At 46.9% G+C, this 15,303-nt stretch overlaps 1 protein-coding gene across 6 annotated transcripts; it reads left to right on the top strand.

Moving 5' to 3' along the window:
- Window positions 1–10,729: 10,729 nt before the first annotated feature.
- Window positions 10,730–15,033, top strand: RIPK3 (receptor interacting serine/threonine kinase 3). 6 transcript variants are annotated; one of them, XM_072838037.1, is made up of 10 exons: window positions 10,730–10,955; window positions 11,117–11,257; window positions 11,388–11,697; window positions 12,302–12,441; window positions 12,568–12,614; window positions 12,807–12,974; window positions 13,086–13,153; window positions 13,620–13,979; window positions 14,122–14,182; window positions 14,719–15,033. In XM_072838037.1, the coding sequence occupies exons 1-10, from the start codon at window positions 10,936–10,938 to the stop codon at window positions 14,862–14,864; spliced, it is 1,461 nt and encodes a 486-aa protein (XP_072694138.1). In that variant the 5' UTR covers window positions 10,730–10,935; the 3' UTR covers window positions 14,865–15,033. The 6 variants fall into 6 exon arrangements, with proteins under 6 accessions (XP_072694138.1, XP_072694141.1, XP_072694143.1 ...); XM_072838042.1 differs by having other exon boundaries at window positions 10,754–10,955; window positions 11,121–11,184; window positions 11,537–11,697; XM_072838041.1 differs by having other exon boundaries at window positions 10,754–10,955; window positions 11,121–11,184; window positions 11,534–11,697.
- The last annotated feature ends 270 nt before the right edge of the window (window positions 15,034–15,303 follow it).

Here is a 15,303-nt window from a genome sequence, read left to right as displayed (position 1 = left end):
GAAGGCATTACTGGAAATACTTTCCTGGAAATGTGCTGCATTCTTTCATTTTATGTATTTATTTTTAAATATTTTATTTTATTAATTCATGAGGGAGGCAGAGACACAGGCAGATGGAGAACCAGGGCTCCCCATGGGGAGCCCAATGCAGGACCGATCCCAGGACCCTGGGATCATGACCTGAGTCAAAAGCAGATTCTCAACCCCTGAGCCACCCAGGTACCCTGCCTTCTTTCATTTTAGCGCCACAGCAATCGGATCCAGTAAGGACTATAATTAACTGAAACTCAAGAGACGTTGAGTAACTTGCTGAATGTCAAATGGCTAGTAATTTACAGAGCCAGAATTCAATCCCAAGTAGTCTTGACCTTAGAGCATAGGCCTTTGGCCATCAGGCTACACTCAACTCTCTCTAAAAATAAATAAATATATAAATAAAGGGAACACCAGCTGAAGAAGCGATTTGAAGCAGTGGCCTGCCCCACCCCCCAGGGATGAGAGGGACTGGAGAATATCAAAATTATATCTTCAGCGTTAACTAGACACAATAAGCACAGAGAGAAGGACTCCACAATAATAGAAAGTACATCATGATTGTCATATATGCGCACTCATCATTGATGGCTGCTCAAAATCTTTTTAGTCCCATCTCACTAAGATGAAATAAAAAAAGTAGAAGTTACCCTTCCCAACTTCCCCCGCCTTGGACAATCTGCCAACAGAACGCCATTCTGATGTGCTCTGTGAAGAAACAGATGACAAATGAGCAGGGATTCCATTTTGTGGGGGCAGATGGCCCTAGGGGCAGCATGGTTCTTTGTGAAATCATCATTCTCTCAGCTTTGCTAAGGAAAAACAAGTTTGTGTTTTTTTAAGATTTTATTTATTCTTTTTTTTAAATTTATTTATTTATTCATGAGAGACACAGAGAGAGAGAGAGAGAGAGACAGGCAGAGGAAGAAGCAGGCTCCCTGCGGGGAGCAGGATGTGGGACTCGATCCTGGACCCCGGGATCAAGCTCTGAGCCAAAGGCAGACGCTCAACCCCTGAGCCACCCAGGTGCCCCCATCCTTTCGGTTTTTTTTTTTTTTTTTTATTTATGATAGTCACAGAGAGAGAGAGAGGCAGAGACACAGGCAGAGGGAGAAGCAGGCTCCATGCACCGGGAGCCCGATGTGGGATTCGATCCCGGGTCTCCAGGATCGCGCCCTGGGCCAAAGGCAGGCGCCAAACCGCTGCGCCACCCAGGGATCCCCTTTTTTTTTTTTTTTTTTTTTTTTTTTTTTTAATTTTCCTTTCGGGGTTTTATGAAGCTTCATTACACAGTCACAACAGATCAAATCATCAGCCACTGATGATGGATTCAACCTCCAGCTCATCTCGCCTCTCACAGAGGTCAGGGGTGGAACTGAAAGTTTCAGTCCTCCCATTACGTGACTGGCAACCAACCCTGGCAACCAGCCCCCTCCCTTAAGGTTATCTCAGGGCTTCCAGAACGTCACCTCATTAACATAACAGAAGACACCTTTTTTCCTCTTTCCTCACAGGAAATTCCAAGGTTTTAGGAGCGCTGTTCCAGGAATGGGGTCGAATATATTTCTTATTGTGAATCACAGTATCACAGATCTCTTTCCAAGGGGAACACTCTCCCCAAAACTCCGCTCAAACTCTGGAGTTCGTGTTGTGACTTTTCCAAATTGACGGCAGCCCAGCCCCCCAAAGTGATAGCTTATTTGCCCATACTTCCCCCTTACCCCCTCTGGTGAGGGCTGGTTTTTCCGCAGCTGGGAGCAGAGATAAGGGTGCCCCTGACAGGCAGGAGCGGCCTGCCCCGCTGCCATAAAAAAAGCATCCTCCTCTCTCTCTGTGTCTCTCATGAATAAATAAATAAAATCTTTAAAAAAAAAAAAAAAAGCATCCTGATCATTTTCTGTTTGTTTTTCACATCCATACAAAAGAACGAGGCCTTTGAATTTCTATGTCTAGAACTTGACAATAGGTCCAACCTAGAACTGACCAAGCGCTTTGGGAACCATCGAGTGTGAAGAAAACCAGCTTTTATCATGGTGGATGACAGCGATGTTGATAACTGCGCTTGGGTTGCGGGCGGGGGTGCAGTTCACTCAGCTAGTCTGGACTCGTGCCTGTTCCAAAGTTCACACTGTGAAGTTTGGACCTTTGCTCACAACATCCTCTCTGACTGGAATGACTTCTCCCGGGTTTACGTCTGTCAAAATCCAACTCATCATTGAACTGCCAAGGGCTAACTTGAACAAGTATCCAAGATGATGCCAGTAGGCCTTTTTAGTGACTGCAGAAGACCAAGATTTCCAGGTTAGGGCAGGTGGCAGAGGGAAGTCCTGGGGGAAAGAGGCTGAAATGTAGTATCTGTGATTTTCAGAAAGTTAGGAAATACGAATTTTAAAAATACTAACATAAAACATAAGAAAGTAAAAATCAGGGCAGCCCCAGTGGCGCAGCGGTTTAGCGCCGCCTGCAGCCCAGGGCGTGATCCTGGAGACCCTGGATGAGTCCAGCGTCGGGCTCCCTGCGTGGAGCCTGCTTCTCCCTCTGCCTGTGTCTCTGCCTCTCTCTCTCTGTCTCTATGAATAAATAAATAAAATCTTTTAAAAAAGAAAGAAAGTAAAAATCATCTGTAAACTCACCAGTCATAACTTTTTTCTATTTGTCCATTTATTTTTAAAAATATGTATTATATATTATAATATTACAAAATGTATACATATTATTATATTTTTCTAAATATATATACTGGTGTGGGAAACAAAGGCAAAAGAAAAATTAAATTTCCTTACTCTCTGCAGCCCATGGACAAGTCCTTGAAACAGGCAGAGTGAATTCCTATAGGAACTCAGCAGCCCCCCTGTTAATACTCTAAGGGCAAAGGGCAATTTTAGCCCAACCCCCCAGGGCCCTGTAAACATAAAACTTTAACTTATAAAAATCCCTTTGGAAATTTCCTTTGTCTCTACTCTCCCTCCAAGATTTATGTTGACAATCATCCCCCAAGTATATGACCCACTGATATACATCTGATGGGTCTCATGACTCAGGGTTTACCAGACAGTGATAAATGACCTTTTCCTAACAATAGCTAGCGCCCTCAAAGTCCTGGAAACTTTGCTTCCACAATTCTTTAGAGACTTACGCTGTCCCCAACCCCCTCCCAACTTGAAAGTATATAATGGGCCACTCCTCATTACCCCAGTGCAGCTCTTTCTGCCCACAGGTCCCGACCCTGTGCTTTAATAAAGCCACCTTTTTGTACTGAAAGATATCTCAAGAATTCTTTCTTGGCTGTCGACTTTGAACCCTAACATCTGGGATCCCTGGGTGGTGCAGTGGTTTAGCGCCCGCCTTTGGCCCAGGGTGCGATCCTGGAGACCCGAGATCGAATCCCACGTCGGGCCCCCGGTGCATGGAGCCTGCTTCTCCCTCTGCCTGTGTGTGTCTCTGCCTCTCTCACTCTCTCTCTCTCTGTGTGACTATCATAAATAAATAAAAATTTAAAAAAAGAACCCTAACATCTTTCCTACATCATATATTATATATAAATATATACTTCTGCTTTCTCCCCAGTAAAGTTTAAATGTTCAAATCAAATGACTAAATGTTTATTAACGTAAATCTTCACATCTCCCTATCTAAAACATGGAACCATAATTTTAGCAGGTCTTTGTTGTGGAAAAAACATACATAATAAAATCTACCACTTTAATAATGCTTAAGTGTACAGTTCAGTGGCATTAAGTACATTCACATAATTGCATAACCATCACCATCTCCAGAGCTTTTTTGTCTTCCCAAACTAAAACTCTGTACTCATTAAACAGGGCACCTGGGTGGCTCAATGGTTGAGCATCTACCTTTGTCTCAGGTCATGTTCCCAGGGTCATGAGATCTGAGTCCTGCATCAGGGTCCCCACAGGGAGCCTGCTTCTCTGCCTGTGTCTACCTCTCTCTCTCTGTGTCTCTCATGAATAGATAAATAAAAATCTTAAAAAAAAAAAAAAAAAGTAACTCCCCATTTCTTCTCCACCCTAGCCCCTGGCAACCATGGTTCTCCCTCTATCACTAATAATTAGAATTTAATTATTCTAGGTACCTCTTGTAAGTGGAATCGTATGATATGAGTCTTTTTTGACTGGCTTATTCTACTTAGTGTAATGGCTTCAAGGTTCATCTACATTGTAGCTATGTCAGAATTGTATTCTGAGGCTAAATAATACTGTTATATGTAAATAAGCATATCTATATCCCCCTTCATTCGTGGTCACTTATGTTGTTTCTACCTTTTAGCTACCGTGAACAATGTTGTGATAAACATTGGTGTACGAATATCGGAGTCCCCACTTTCAGTTTCTTTGGGTATATACCCAGAAGTGGAGGTGTCAGTAGCAGGTCTTTGATACTTACTTGCCTTTCTTCTTTTTTAAGATTTTTTTTTTTTTTTTTTTTTTTTTATTCACCGAGAGAGACAGAGATAGAGAGGCAGAGACAGGCAGAAGGGAGCCCGACACGGGACTCCAGGATTCTGGAACTCCAGGATCGCGCCCTGGGCCAAAGGCAGGCGCTAAACCGCTGAGCCACCAGGGATCCAACTAGCGGGTCTTTTATTTTAAGAGTCTCGTGCTCGGGATCCCTGGGTGGCGCAGCGGTTTGGCGCCTGCCTTTGGCCCAGGGCGTGACCCGGGATCGAATCCCATATCAGGCTCCCGATGCATGGAGCCTGCTTCTCCCTCTGCCTGTGTCTCTGCCTCTCTCTCTCTCTCTGTGACTATCATAAGTAAATAAATAAAAATTAAAAAAAAAAAAAAGAAAAAGAGTCTCGTGCTCAACCCGCTGAGCTAGCCAGGTGCTTGTAGCGGGTCTTTTATAAGTCAATGAGCCACACCCTCCCATTTCCTTGGGTCTGATATGCTAATTGGTTTTGCAGTTGAATTTTGGGGAAAACTACTCTTTTTTTTCTTGCATTTCTTTCTTTCTTTTAAATAGATTTTATTTATTTATTTATTTATTTATTTATTTATTTATTTATTTATTTATTTGAGACAGAGAGAGAAAGGCAAAGAAGTAGGCAATGGGAGAAGCCCGCTCCCTGCGGGGAGTCTGAGACAGGAACTCAGATCTCAGGATTGTGGGATCAGGACCTGAGCCAAAGGCAGATGCTCAACCACTGAGCCACCCAGGCTTCCCTTTTTCTTGCATTTCACAAGTTCTGTCTGAGGTAAGTTTTCTTTAACTTCTTTGTTCACAACCATTAGAAATTTCTCTAGGAAAAAAAAAAAAAAAAGAAATTTCTCTAGGGATGAGTATTGGTGTTAAATTTGGTTTTCATTTATTTGAAAATATCTTTTTTTTCTAAGCCTTTGTTCTTGAAAGAAATAATTTTTCCAAAAAGAAAAAGAAATAATTTTTCCAAGTATACAATTCTATGCTGACACTTTTTTCCCCCTCCCTTTTATCACTTTCAGTCAATCTGGTGTCTCCTGGTTTCTACTGTGGCTGTGAGAGGTGTGCTAGGGGTTTCAGTTGTGTTCTCTTGTAGATGATCTATTTCTCCTTTCTAGCCTATGAGATTGTTCCTTGGTCTTCATGATTCTACATTTTACTGACAATGTATCTAGATGTGGATTTCTTTTTTTTTTTTTTTTAAGATTTATTTATTTATTCATGATAGAGAGAGAAAGGCAGAGACACAGGCAGAGGGAGAAGCAGGCTCCATGCCAGGAGCCCAACGCAGGACTCAATACCCCGACTCCTCCAGGATCGCACCCTGGGCCAAAGGCAGGCGCTAAACTGTTGAGCCACCCAAGGATCTCCTAGGTGTATTTCTTAATAGCAATCCTTTTCGGCATAAACTGTGCTTCCATATTTGTAGACTTATGTCTTTCATCAAATCTTGAAAAATCTCGGCCATTTTCTCCTCAACTATTGCCTCACCCCAACTTTTTTTTTCCCTTTCTCCTCATGGGATTCCAATTAGATAATTGAGAGATGAAGAATGAGGAGGTCTAACAATTTTTCTATCTGCTTGTCTCTTTTTGCTGCATTTTGAAGAATTTCTTCAGATTCATCTTTTGGTACACTCTTTCTTCAGCTCTGTTATTTATTTAACCAAGCATTGCAACTTCAATTTTAATATTACATACTTTTTTTTAAGATTTTATTTATTTATTCATAGAGACAGAGAGAGAGAGAGAGTCAGAGACACAGGCAGAGGGAGAAGCAGGCTCCACGCAGAGAGCCCGATGTGGTACTCGATCCAGGGTCTCCAGGATCATGCCCTGGGCTGCAGGCAGTGCTAAACCGCTGCACCACCAGGGCTGCCCATTATTACATACTTTTTAAAATTTCTTGATATTCTTTTTTATTTTTTCTAAATCTATATGGACATTTGTTATAATCTCTTCTTCCTTGCTCATTTTTTTTTCTATCCCATCTTCTATCTCTTTAAACATTTCACAGAAGCTCTTTATTTAAAAAAAAAAAAAAAAAAAAAAAAGATTTTATTTAGGGGCACCTGAGTGGCTCAGTGGTTGAGCATCTGCCTTCAGCTCAGGGTCTGGCTCCCAGGTTCTGGAATCAAGTCCCACATTGGGCTCCCCACAGGAAACCTGCTTCTTCCTCTGCCTCTCTCTCTGTGTTTCTCATGAATGAATAAATCAAATTTTTTAAAAAAATTTATTTTATTTGAGAAAGAGAGAGCATAAGCAGGGGAGCAGCAGAGGGAGAGGAAGAAGCAGACTCCCTGCTGAGCAGGGAGCCAGACTTGGGGCTTGATCATAGGTCATAAGGACCCTGAGATCATGACCTGAGCGAAATCAAGAGTTGGATGCTTACTACACTGAGCCACCCAGGTGCCCCTAGAAGCTCCTTTAAATTCCTCATCTTATTATTCCAAATTCTGAACGAAGTCCTTAAAGATCCGAATCTGTTAATTTTTGTTTCTGCTGATTCTTCCTCATGGTGCTTTGAGTCCTTATGTATTTGGAAATTTGGGGGGTGAGTCTATTCTTGGCAGAACTTAATCCAGAAGCTTGGGCTGAGCATGCTTTCCTCTAAGGAGGATTCAGTTTACTCCTGCCAGATTCCAGAAGGTATTACTAATCTGAGGCCACTGAAAATTTTCAGCTTATGATTTATTGATCAAAGGGAAAGTAAAAATTCCAGCCACAGATGCTTGTAAGAGCAGATCTCACATGGAAACCAACATTTTTATTAGTTTTAACGAGTACTGTAGACAGGCTCCCTAGTAAGTTCCCTTTGTTAGCAGATGTACTTTTTCCTTTCCACTGAGAATGTAGCCCATTTGAGGTTCCGAACTTTTTGAGGAATAAGGGTGTCTCACATTTAGTTCTTCCATCTTCCTAGGCCCTATGGCTGGCTCACTGTGGTTCTTCCCCAACCTTCCATATCCCCTTCCCAGCCCTCAAAACTCTACACTTCTATTTAGTTGACTTTCTGTTTACTTACTATTTACTTTTTGTGTTGTGTTGTTTTATTTTATTAGTTTTAAGGAGATGACCTGGGGAGATTACCTTTCTTTTCTTGAAAGCTCATTAAGGAATTTTTTTTAACATGTTGGTTATGTTTTACATAGCATTTAGGTATCCTGCTATGGGAGGCTTTTGAGAACTCTGTCATACTACTGGAAGAGAACTTTTGAAACAAACAAACAAAAATGTGATTATATGGTACATCTTGCTTTGTAACCTGCTTTTTTTCCAACTTGATATATGATGAACATCTGTCATGTTAATAAATATAGGTGTAGAGCATCATTTTAATGGCTACATAGTGATCCACTAAATAATTTATTTATAATCTTTATAATATAAATTTATCTTTTTCCTATTATTGGATATTTAGGGTTCTATTTTTTCACTATGTTAAACAATACTTCAGTGAATATCCTTACTGCTAAATTATTGCATACATATGAACTTCTTATTTCTTTAATTGTTTATAAAAGTAATATATGCTAATATAAACTATTCAAACACTAAGGAAAATGAAAATTCGCCATAATCCTTTTTGCCATCCCCTCAATTAATAAAATTTTTTTTTTTTTTTTTATTTATTTATGATAGTCACAGAGAGAGAGAGAGAGAGGCAGAGACACAGGCAGAGGGAGAAGCAGGCTCCATGCACCGGGAGCCCGACGTGGGATTCGATCCCGGGTCTCCAGGATCACGCCCTGGGCCAAAGGCAGGCTCTAAACCGCTGCGCCACCCAGGGATCCCTCAATTAATAAAATTTGATCTATAATTGGAATCTCTTACTCAAATGACAGATAAGAATTTGGTGGGTTGCATGGGTGGCTCAGTTAGTTAAGTGTCTGCCTTCGGCTCAGCTCATGATCCCAGGTCCTGGGATTGACCCCCACATCAGGCTCCCTGCTGGGGGGGGGGGGAGTCTGCTTCTTCCTCTCCCTCTGCCCCTCCCCCTGCTTATGTTCTCTTTCTCTCTCAAATAAATGAATAAATAAAATCTTTTAAAAAAGAATTAGGAAAAATAAATAAATAAAAAAGAATTAGGGTAGAATATGTAAGAAAAGAAATCACGTTCTCTGCCCTCCCACCTCTACTACTAAGGATAGGGAACCAGAGCAGGTCCTAGGGATGGGCTGAAGGTAACCAAAGACAATCAGGAGCAAAGAACTGAAGAGATGAGAGACACCTAAATAGACTCCAAAAGCCTGGGCCAGGGCAGAGGCTCTGTAAGGGGTCAGTGGCACTAGGCCTCAAGAAAGGCCACAGTTCTGGGGTGCCTAGGTGGCTCAGTCAGTTGAGTATCTGCCTTTAGCTCTGGTCATGATCCTGGGGTCCTAGGATCGAGTCTCGTATCATGCTCCTTGCTCAACAGGGTGTCTGTCTGCTTCTCCCTCTGCTTCTTCTCCCTCTGCCCCCACCCCTCCTCATGCAATTTCTTCTCTCTCTCTCTCTCTCTCTCTCTCTCTCCCCCTCTCTCAGGAAAGGCTACAGTTCCAAATGCCAGGGATCAACTCTGTTTCACCAGCGAGAAGCAGAGGGTCTTCTCAGGCACTTACTCCAGGCTCCTCTCCATACCCCAACTTCTTTTAAATTGGTTTGGTTTATTTTGAGTCAAAAAGTAGTTCAGGCTCTGACACTATCCCCAATCCCACATTTATAGCTGCTTGCCCCCGATTGTCAGGGCCTTATTCCAATCTGAAGATACTTGCCATAAAAAAAGGTCGGTAAGCACCCTTCTAATGCCTTTCTGCCTGTTCCCCCTCAAGTGAAGCCCAGGGTCTTCTCCCAAAAGAGAATCATGAAAAGGATAGCTACCCTTTCTGGTGGCTCTGGACTCCTGACTTGACTTGTTTGAGGACCTGCTGCACTTGCCTTTATATTTTGTGAGATACCACCCTGTCTCTACAATAAAGTTGACTTCGGATGGGTTCTGTCAACCATACGGGTACAACTGAGAGCCCCCAAACCTTAAGGAAGCTCAACCTCCTTCTTTCCTCCCAATGAGTATGGACTGACCAAAGTTGTAAGGAAGCCCCAAAAGTCTTGGTTGTTTATTTATTAATTCAATTCAACAAATATTTATTGAGTGCCTACCAAGTCCTGGCTATTAAAAGAGACTACAGTCTTAGAATTCCCTAAATAGCTCCAAAATAGCACAAACTGACTCCACCAGAACTCATGGTATGGATCCTGGAGTTTCCAGCTGTTCCAGAAACCACAGTAACCCACTGGCCACTTCTGCTCCATCCAGCAGAGCCCAAGGACTGCTGGACAGAATGGAAAGTGCGTACCAAGGTGATCATCTTCCAGTGAGAGTCGGATCTGCCCATGAAGGACTGAGTGCCCAGTACAGAGAGTTTCCACACAGAGTTTCCACAACCTCCAGTCAGGCCTTGGGTATCCAGCCCAGGAGTGGAGAGTAGGGAGTGGGTAAAACACAGACATCTTTGTCTACCCTGCATCCTTAAGCCTTCTCAAGCTCCTGAGTTCCCAAAGGCCCTTGTCCAGAGTATATGTTTGTTGGGAACACATGTTAACCAGGGAATTTGCATGGAGACATTGGTGGGAGCGGAGAGGGGGAGGACAGGGATGTGTTTCCCCTCCAGTGTCTCTCACAATACCAGACACCCTTGGCTGGGCCAATTCATCTAACTGACCACCTTGCCCTCGGAGTCAAGTCACTACCAATGCAAGGGCTTGCCTTAGCTGTTAGGGACTGGACAGGAACACCGACAGGGACCTTCCACTGCACTATTAGACTCTTCACACCTTCTTTAGCCACATTCAGGGCGAGCTGGGAGGTAGCGCTGTGAAGCTCATCTGAAAATGGGAACACTTGAGGGTTCTGAGCTAGGCTTGAGGTCAGCTCCATACTGGCTTGGGCAAGTACCTGTGCCTGTTCTCTCATCCATAAAGAAGTAATAAAGGAGGATCCTTGGGTGGCTCAGTGGTTTAGCGCCTACCTTCGGCCCAGGGCGAAATCCTGGAGTCCTGCGATTGAATTCTGGGATCGAGTCCCACATCAGGCCCCCTGCATGGAGCCTGCTTCTCCCTCTGCCTGTGTCTCTGCCTCTCTCTCTCCTCTCTGTGTATTCTCAGAAATAAATAAATGGGGGGGGGGGGGCAAAAAAAAAAAAAAAGAAGTAAATAAATAAAATCTTTGAAGGGGGGGGTGGAAAGCCCTGGGCTAGACCAAGGTTCCGCCTAGCTTCCGCCCGCAGATGCACCCCCGGGGCGTGCAGCAGCCGCGCCCGCGCCCGCCGAGGGCGGAAGTGCTGTCGTCCCTCCGGGTAGAAGTGCGAACCGGGAAGCGGAATCCGTGCCTCGGAGCCGGGCCCTAGCCCTAGAGATTGACCCTGTCACGCCGCCCTGCACCTCTGCCACAAACGGCCCGCGTAGACTTGCACTTTCTGACCCGATGTCTGGCGGCAGGTTATGGTCAGTGGAGGGCTGGCTGCGGCTCCAAGCCTGCGACCCTGCCCCTTGCGCCCTCCGGGGGAGCGGGCTTTGTGCCGGCCGCGTGGAGCCCCGGGGTCACGGAGGTGGGGCCGGTGGGGCGTCCGCGGAGCAGCTGGCAGACCAGGCCCCCCCTCTTTCAGGCAGAGCGGTCCCCGAGCCCCCGTGGTGCCTGCCGAGGAACTGGAGAATCCCGAGTTCGTCGGCGCAGGTGGGTTCGGGGCGGTGTTCCGCGCGTGGCACAGGACGTGGCGCACGGGTGTGGCGGTCAAGATCTTGGAGGGGTGAGTGGCCGGAGCTGACGGCCTCCCGGGTCTGCCCGCGGAGGAGGGGCCGCTGTGCTGGGAGCCCGAATAGGGAGGGGACGGCTCTTCCAGGAACAGAGCGCTACTCCCACTCTTTCCTGGAATGCAGGGAGGCGATATCCAGGGAGGTGAGGGCCATGGCCAGTCTGTGTAACCAGCACCTGCTGCTCCCGCTGGGAGTCACCCAGAAGCTGCAGTGGGAATATGCCTGTGGGCCTGCTCTGCTGACTCCATTTATGGAAAATGGTTCCCTAGTAGGACTGCTGCAGCCCCACTGTCCCCGTCCCTGGCCACTCCTCAGCCGCCTGCTGCAGGAGGTGGTGCTGGGGATGTGTTACCTGCATAGCCAGAATCCTGTGCTTCTGCACCGAGACCTCAAGCCCTCCAACGTCCTGCTGGACTCAGACCTGCACGCCAAGGTCAGCCTATCCATTGCCCATCCCAGCCCCTGGACACAGAACCTGGTGCAGCCCTCTCTACTCCATACCCTCAGCATCTCCCTCTGGATACAGGGTTGCCTAAAGGTCAAAGCCCACCCAGGAGCTTTAGCCCCTACCACTGACCAACATGGTCAGTTCCACAGACACACCCACCCCACACCAGTCTTCCAAAAGACCCCTCGTTAGGACACCTGGGGGGCTCAGAGGTTGAGCGTCAGCCTTCAGCTCAGGGTATGATCCCGGGGTCCTGGGATTGAGTCCCTCATTGAGCTTCTTGTGGGGAGCCTGCTTTTCCCTCTGCCTATGTCTTCGCCTCTCACTCTCTGTGTCTCTCGTGAATAAATAAATCTTAAGAAAAACAAAAAAAGACCCATGGTTGACCTAGCCCAGGAGACTCAGACCTTGACCCAGCCCCATGAAGAGGGGACCTAGGCCTCCAACCCAAAGGCCTCACCAGTCCTACCATTCCCCTAACCGTCATAACCCCCTTTATGGCAGGAGCTGTACCTTGTGGTGGGAGAGGGGCTTCTGGAAGCTTCCTGGCCCTATCCACCCTCTACCTTCTCCTTCTCTCCCTTTACAGCTGGCAGATTTTGGCCTGTCCACATTTCAGAGAGGCTCAAGGTCAGGAGCTGGATCTGGGAAGTCAGCCCCAGCCTACCTGGCCCCAGAACTGTTGCCTGATGTAAACCGAAAGGCATCCATGGCCAGTGATGTCTACAGGTAAGGTACTCACTCCAAACACACATTCCAAATCTCTACACATCTCTGGGCTTCGAGGGAACTGCATATGGGAAAGGAGACTTTGCCAGCAGGTGGGCCAGGCCTCAGTTTTGTGTCTTCTTGCAGCTTCGGGATCCTAATGTGGGCAGTGCTAGCTGGAAGAGAAGCTGAGAGTAAGACTCTGGGCAGACACTGGGATCCTTAACTCCAGATGCCCTCCTCCTGCAAGCCTCCAAGCCCTCTTCTTCTAGCTTACCCGCTCGGACTTTCTCCTCACCTCCCTTGGACTACACTCCTTTCCCGCTTCCACGATGGAACACGTGGTCCTGAATGTCTTCTCTTTGCATCTCCAACCCCCAACCCAGTAGTGGCCCAGACATCGCCGGTGCGGGAAGCAGTGTGTGAGCGGCAGATCCGGCCCCCGTTGACCAAGCTGCCCCTGCCCAGCCCTGAGACTCCTGGCTTGGAAAGACTGAAGGCATTAATGCAGCACTGCTGGAGCCATGAGCCCAAGGACAGGCCCTCCTTCCAAGGTGAACTGGCTGTTAGCTGGCAGCCAGGGTAGGCTTGGATTGGTCGGCAGGGGGCTTCTGCCTGGGAAAGTTTGGCTCACCTGCCTGCCACCCACCTTGCCTTGTCTCCAGAATGCCAACCGATCACCGAGGAAGCCCTCAATCTGGTAAATAAGGAGATGGATGCTGCGGTCTCCACAGTGAGTATCTAGTGCCACCCCCCCATTCCAGGAGCTGGGCGAGGATGGCACAACATGGTTCCCTTGGCCACTCGCTGACTCCTCACTGGCCACTGTTCAGTGTGCCTTAATCTTTGTCCCCACTGTCCCCATCTCACCACTCAGTTCCCAGGTAATAGATTATGGACCAAGATGGGGCACTTGAGTGGCTCGGTGGTTGAGCATCTGCCTTTGGCTCAGGGCAGGATCCCGGGGTCCTGGGATCGCATTGGGCTCCCCGTAGGGAGCCCGCTTCTCCCTCTGCCTGTGTCTCTGCCTCTCTTTCTCTGCGTGTCTCTTATAAATAAATAAAATCTTAAATATATATATATATATATATATATATATATATATATATATATATATATAATAGAACAAGAGACTCATCCCTTAGGTTTAGGCTGGTTCTCCCACCTCCATGCCCAGAAATCTCCCCTTGTCCTTGCAGGTCAAGAAGTTCCTGTGTGAAAATAGAGGCAGCCGGATATTGTCTGCCCCCCAGCCAGGCCCAGGAGGGATAGAAACAGAAGGCCCTAGGGGGACCACAGGAAGCCATGATATCACAGCCTCTGAAATGCTAAGCAAACTAAGTCTGAAGGAGTCCCCCAGCTCTGCTCCTAAAAAATGGACAAACCTTCCTGAGACGACCAGGGCACAGGGAGATAAGGTTCAGCCTGCCCGGTTAGCAGGGCTACCTTCTGATTCAACAGCCTCATCTCCCCAAACTCCAGAGACTTCACATTTTGAAAATCAGATGGCCAGCCCCAACTTGGCTCAGACCCCAGGTCCTGGACCTGAAGGGAATCAGGTGAGACACTGGCAGGACTAGAGGATGCGCTAGGACTCCCATGAATCCTGTGTCCCTTGCTAGGGAAACTTGAGACTAAGGGGGTTGCAGCAGGGGAACAGGCCCCAGGAAGGGAAGACTCAGAGAGCTGTGTCGTTCGCAGGGGGCTAGGAGACGTGGCACCAACTGGCCTCCCAGGGCACCAGGGCCTAATCCAATACCAGGTACCTGCTCCCCACTTCTTCCTTTCTCCTACTCAATTCTTCTACTGGCTTCCTCAAGACTGTATGTAGATCCAGGATACCTTGAGTAGTGGGAGGACTAGTGGCCAAATCCCCCAAACTTCTCATTTCATAAATGAAGAGACTGATGCCCCCTGGGACTGGATCCTGCTGAGGTGACATAGCAGAGACTAGATGTGCCTTGGGCCTTCAGACTTGTCCCAGAATCAGCTCTGTGGACCCTTAACCTGCTGTTGTTATGTTGGTCCAGAGGGGCTCCTAGAAGGAAAGACCCAAGTGTCAGGGTCTCAGACATTAGTTGCCACTCCCTTTGAGCTTCTACAAACCCAGGTCTGAAGGGGCAGCACAAAGACCAATGCCCAAGGCCCACTTTGACTCAGTCACAGCCGGCCTGGAGACCCCATGCTTGCATTTCCCCAGGGTGGACACAAGGTGCCGCTGCCCCTCCACCCTGTGGCTCCTAATTTTGCATTTCCAATTACTTAACTCTCCCAACACCACCACAATTTCTTTTATAGGTAGCCCTATTACCATATGTGACAGCCGTGCGGTGCAGGTGGGAGACTACAACTATTTGATTATACAAGAAGGAACTGCCTTGTCCACGCAAGGACAGGCACCTTGGGGCATGGGTAGAGGCTGGCAGTGGGCCTCGCACAAGTAGGTCGGAAAAGAGGACCACAAGAACCAAGAAGCCTGGAGAGAGCGGCAGGGCTGGTAGGAAGAAACATCTAGCTACTTCTTGGACTCGGGGCAATTAGCTGAGACTTTCTTTGGGGGCTGACTTTGTGCACACAGCAGTCAATAAACATAGTGGATTGTTTCTTTGTAAAGTTTGTTTGTTTATTTATTTATTTATTTGAGAGAGAGAAAGAGAGAGAGAGCACAAACAGGGGGAGCAGCAGAGGGAGAGAGAGAAGCAGGCTCCTGCTCAGCAGGGAGCCCAGGCGTCTGGGATCATGACCTGAGCCAAAGGCAGATATTTAGCTGACTGAGCCACTCAGGCACCCTAAACACAGTGGGTTTTCAACCAAAGTGCCATATTTGGAAGCATATTTGGAAGCTTAAGGCTTAGGCCAGGGTCCAGGGGTGGAGACCCTGGT

This window comes from Canis lupus, chromosome 9 (genome assembly GCF_048164855.1).
Source record: "Canis lupus baileyi chromosome 9, mCanLup2.hap1, whole genome shotgun sequence".
NCBI classification, from domain to species: Eukaryota; Metazoa; Chordata; class Mammalia; order Carnivora; family Canidae; genus Canis; species Canis lupus.
Note: the sequence above shows the minus strand (reverse complement) of the source record. Positions and strands in the feature narration are given on the sequence as shown.

What these genes read in the sequence shown, in the direction of transcription:
- RIPK3 (XM_072838037.1), top strand. Translation starts at nt 10,936, where the DNA reads ATGTCTGGCGGCAGGTTATG. An exon ending in ATGGCCAGTGATGTCTACAG is followed by an intron (nt 12,442 to 12,567) that starts GTAAGGTACTCA and finishes GTCTTCTTGCAG; the next exon opens with CTTCGGGATCCTAATGTGGG. An exon ending in CTGGACCTGAAGGGAATCAG is followed by an intron (nt 13,980 to 14,121) that starts GTGAGACACTGG and finishes TGTCGTTCGCAG; the next exon opens with GGGGCTAGGAGACGTGGCAC.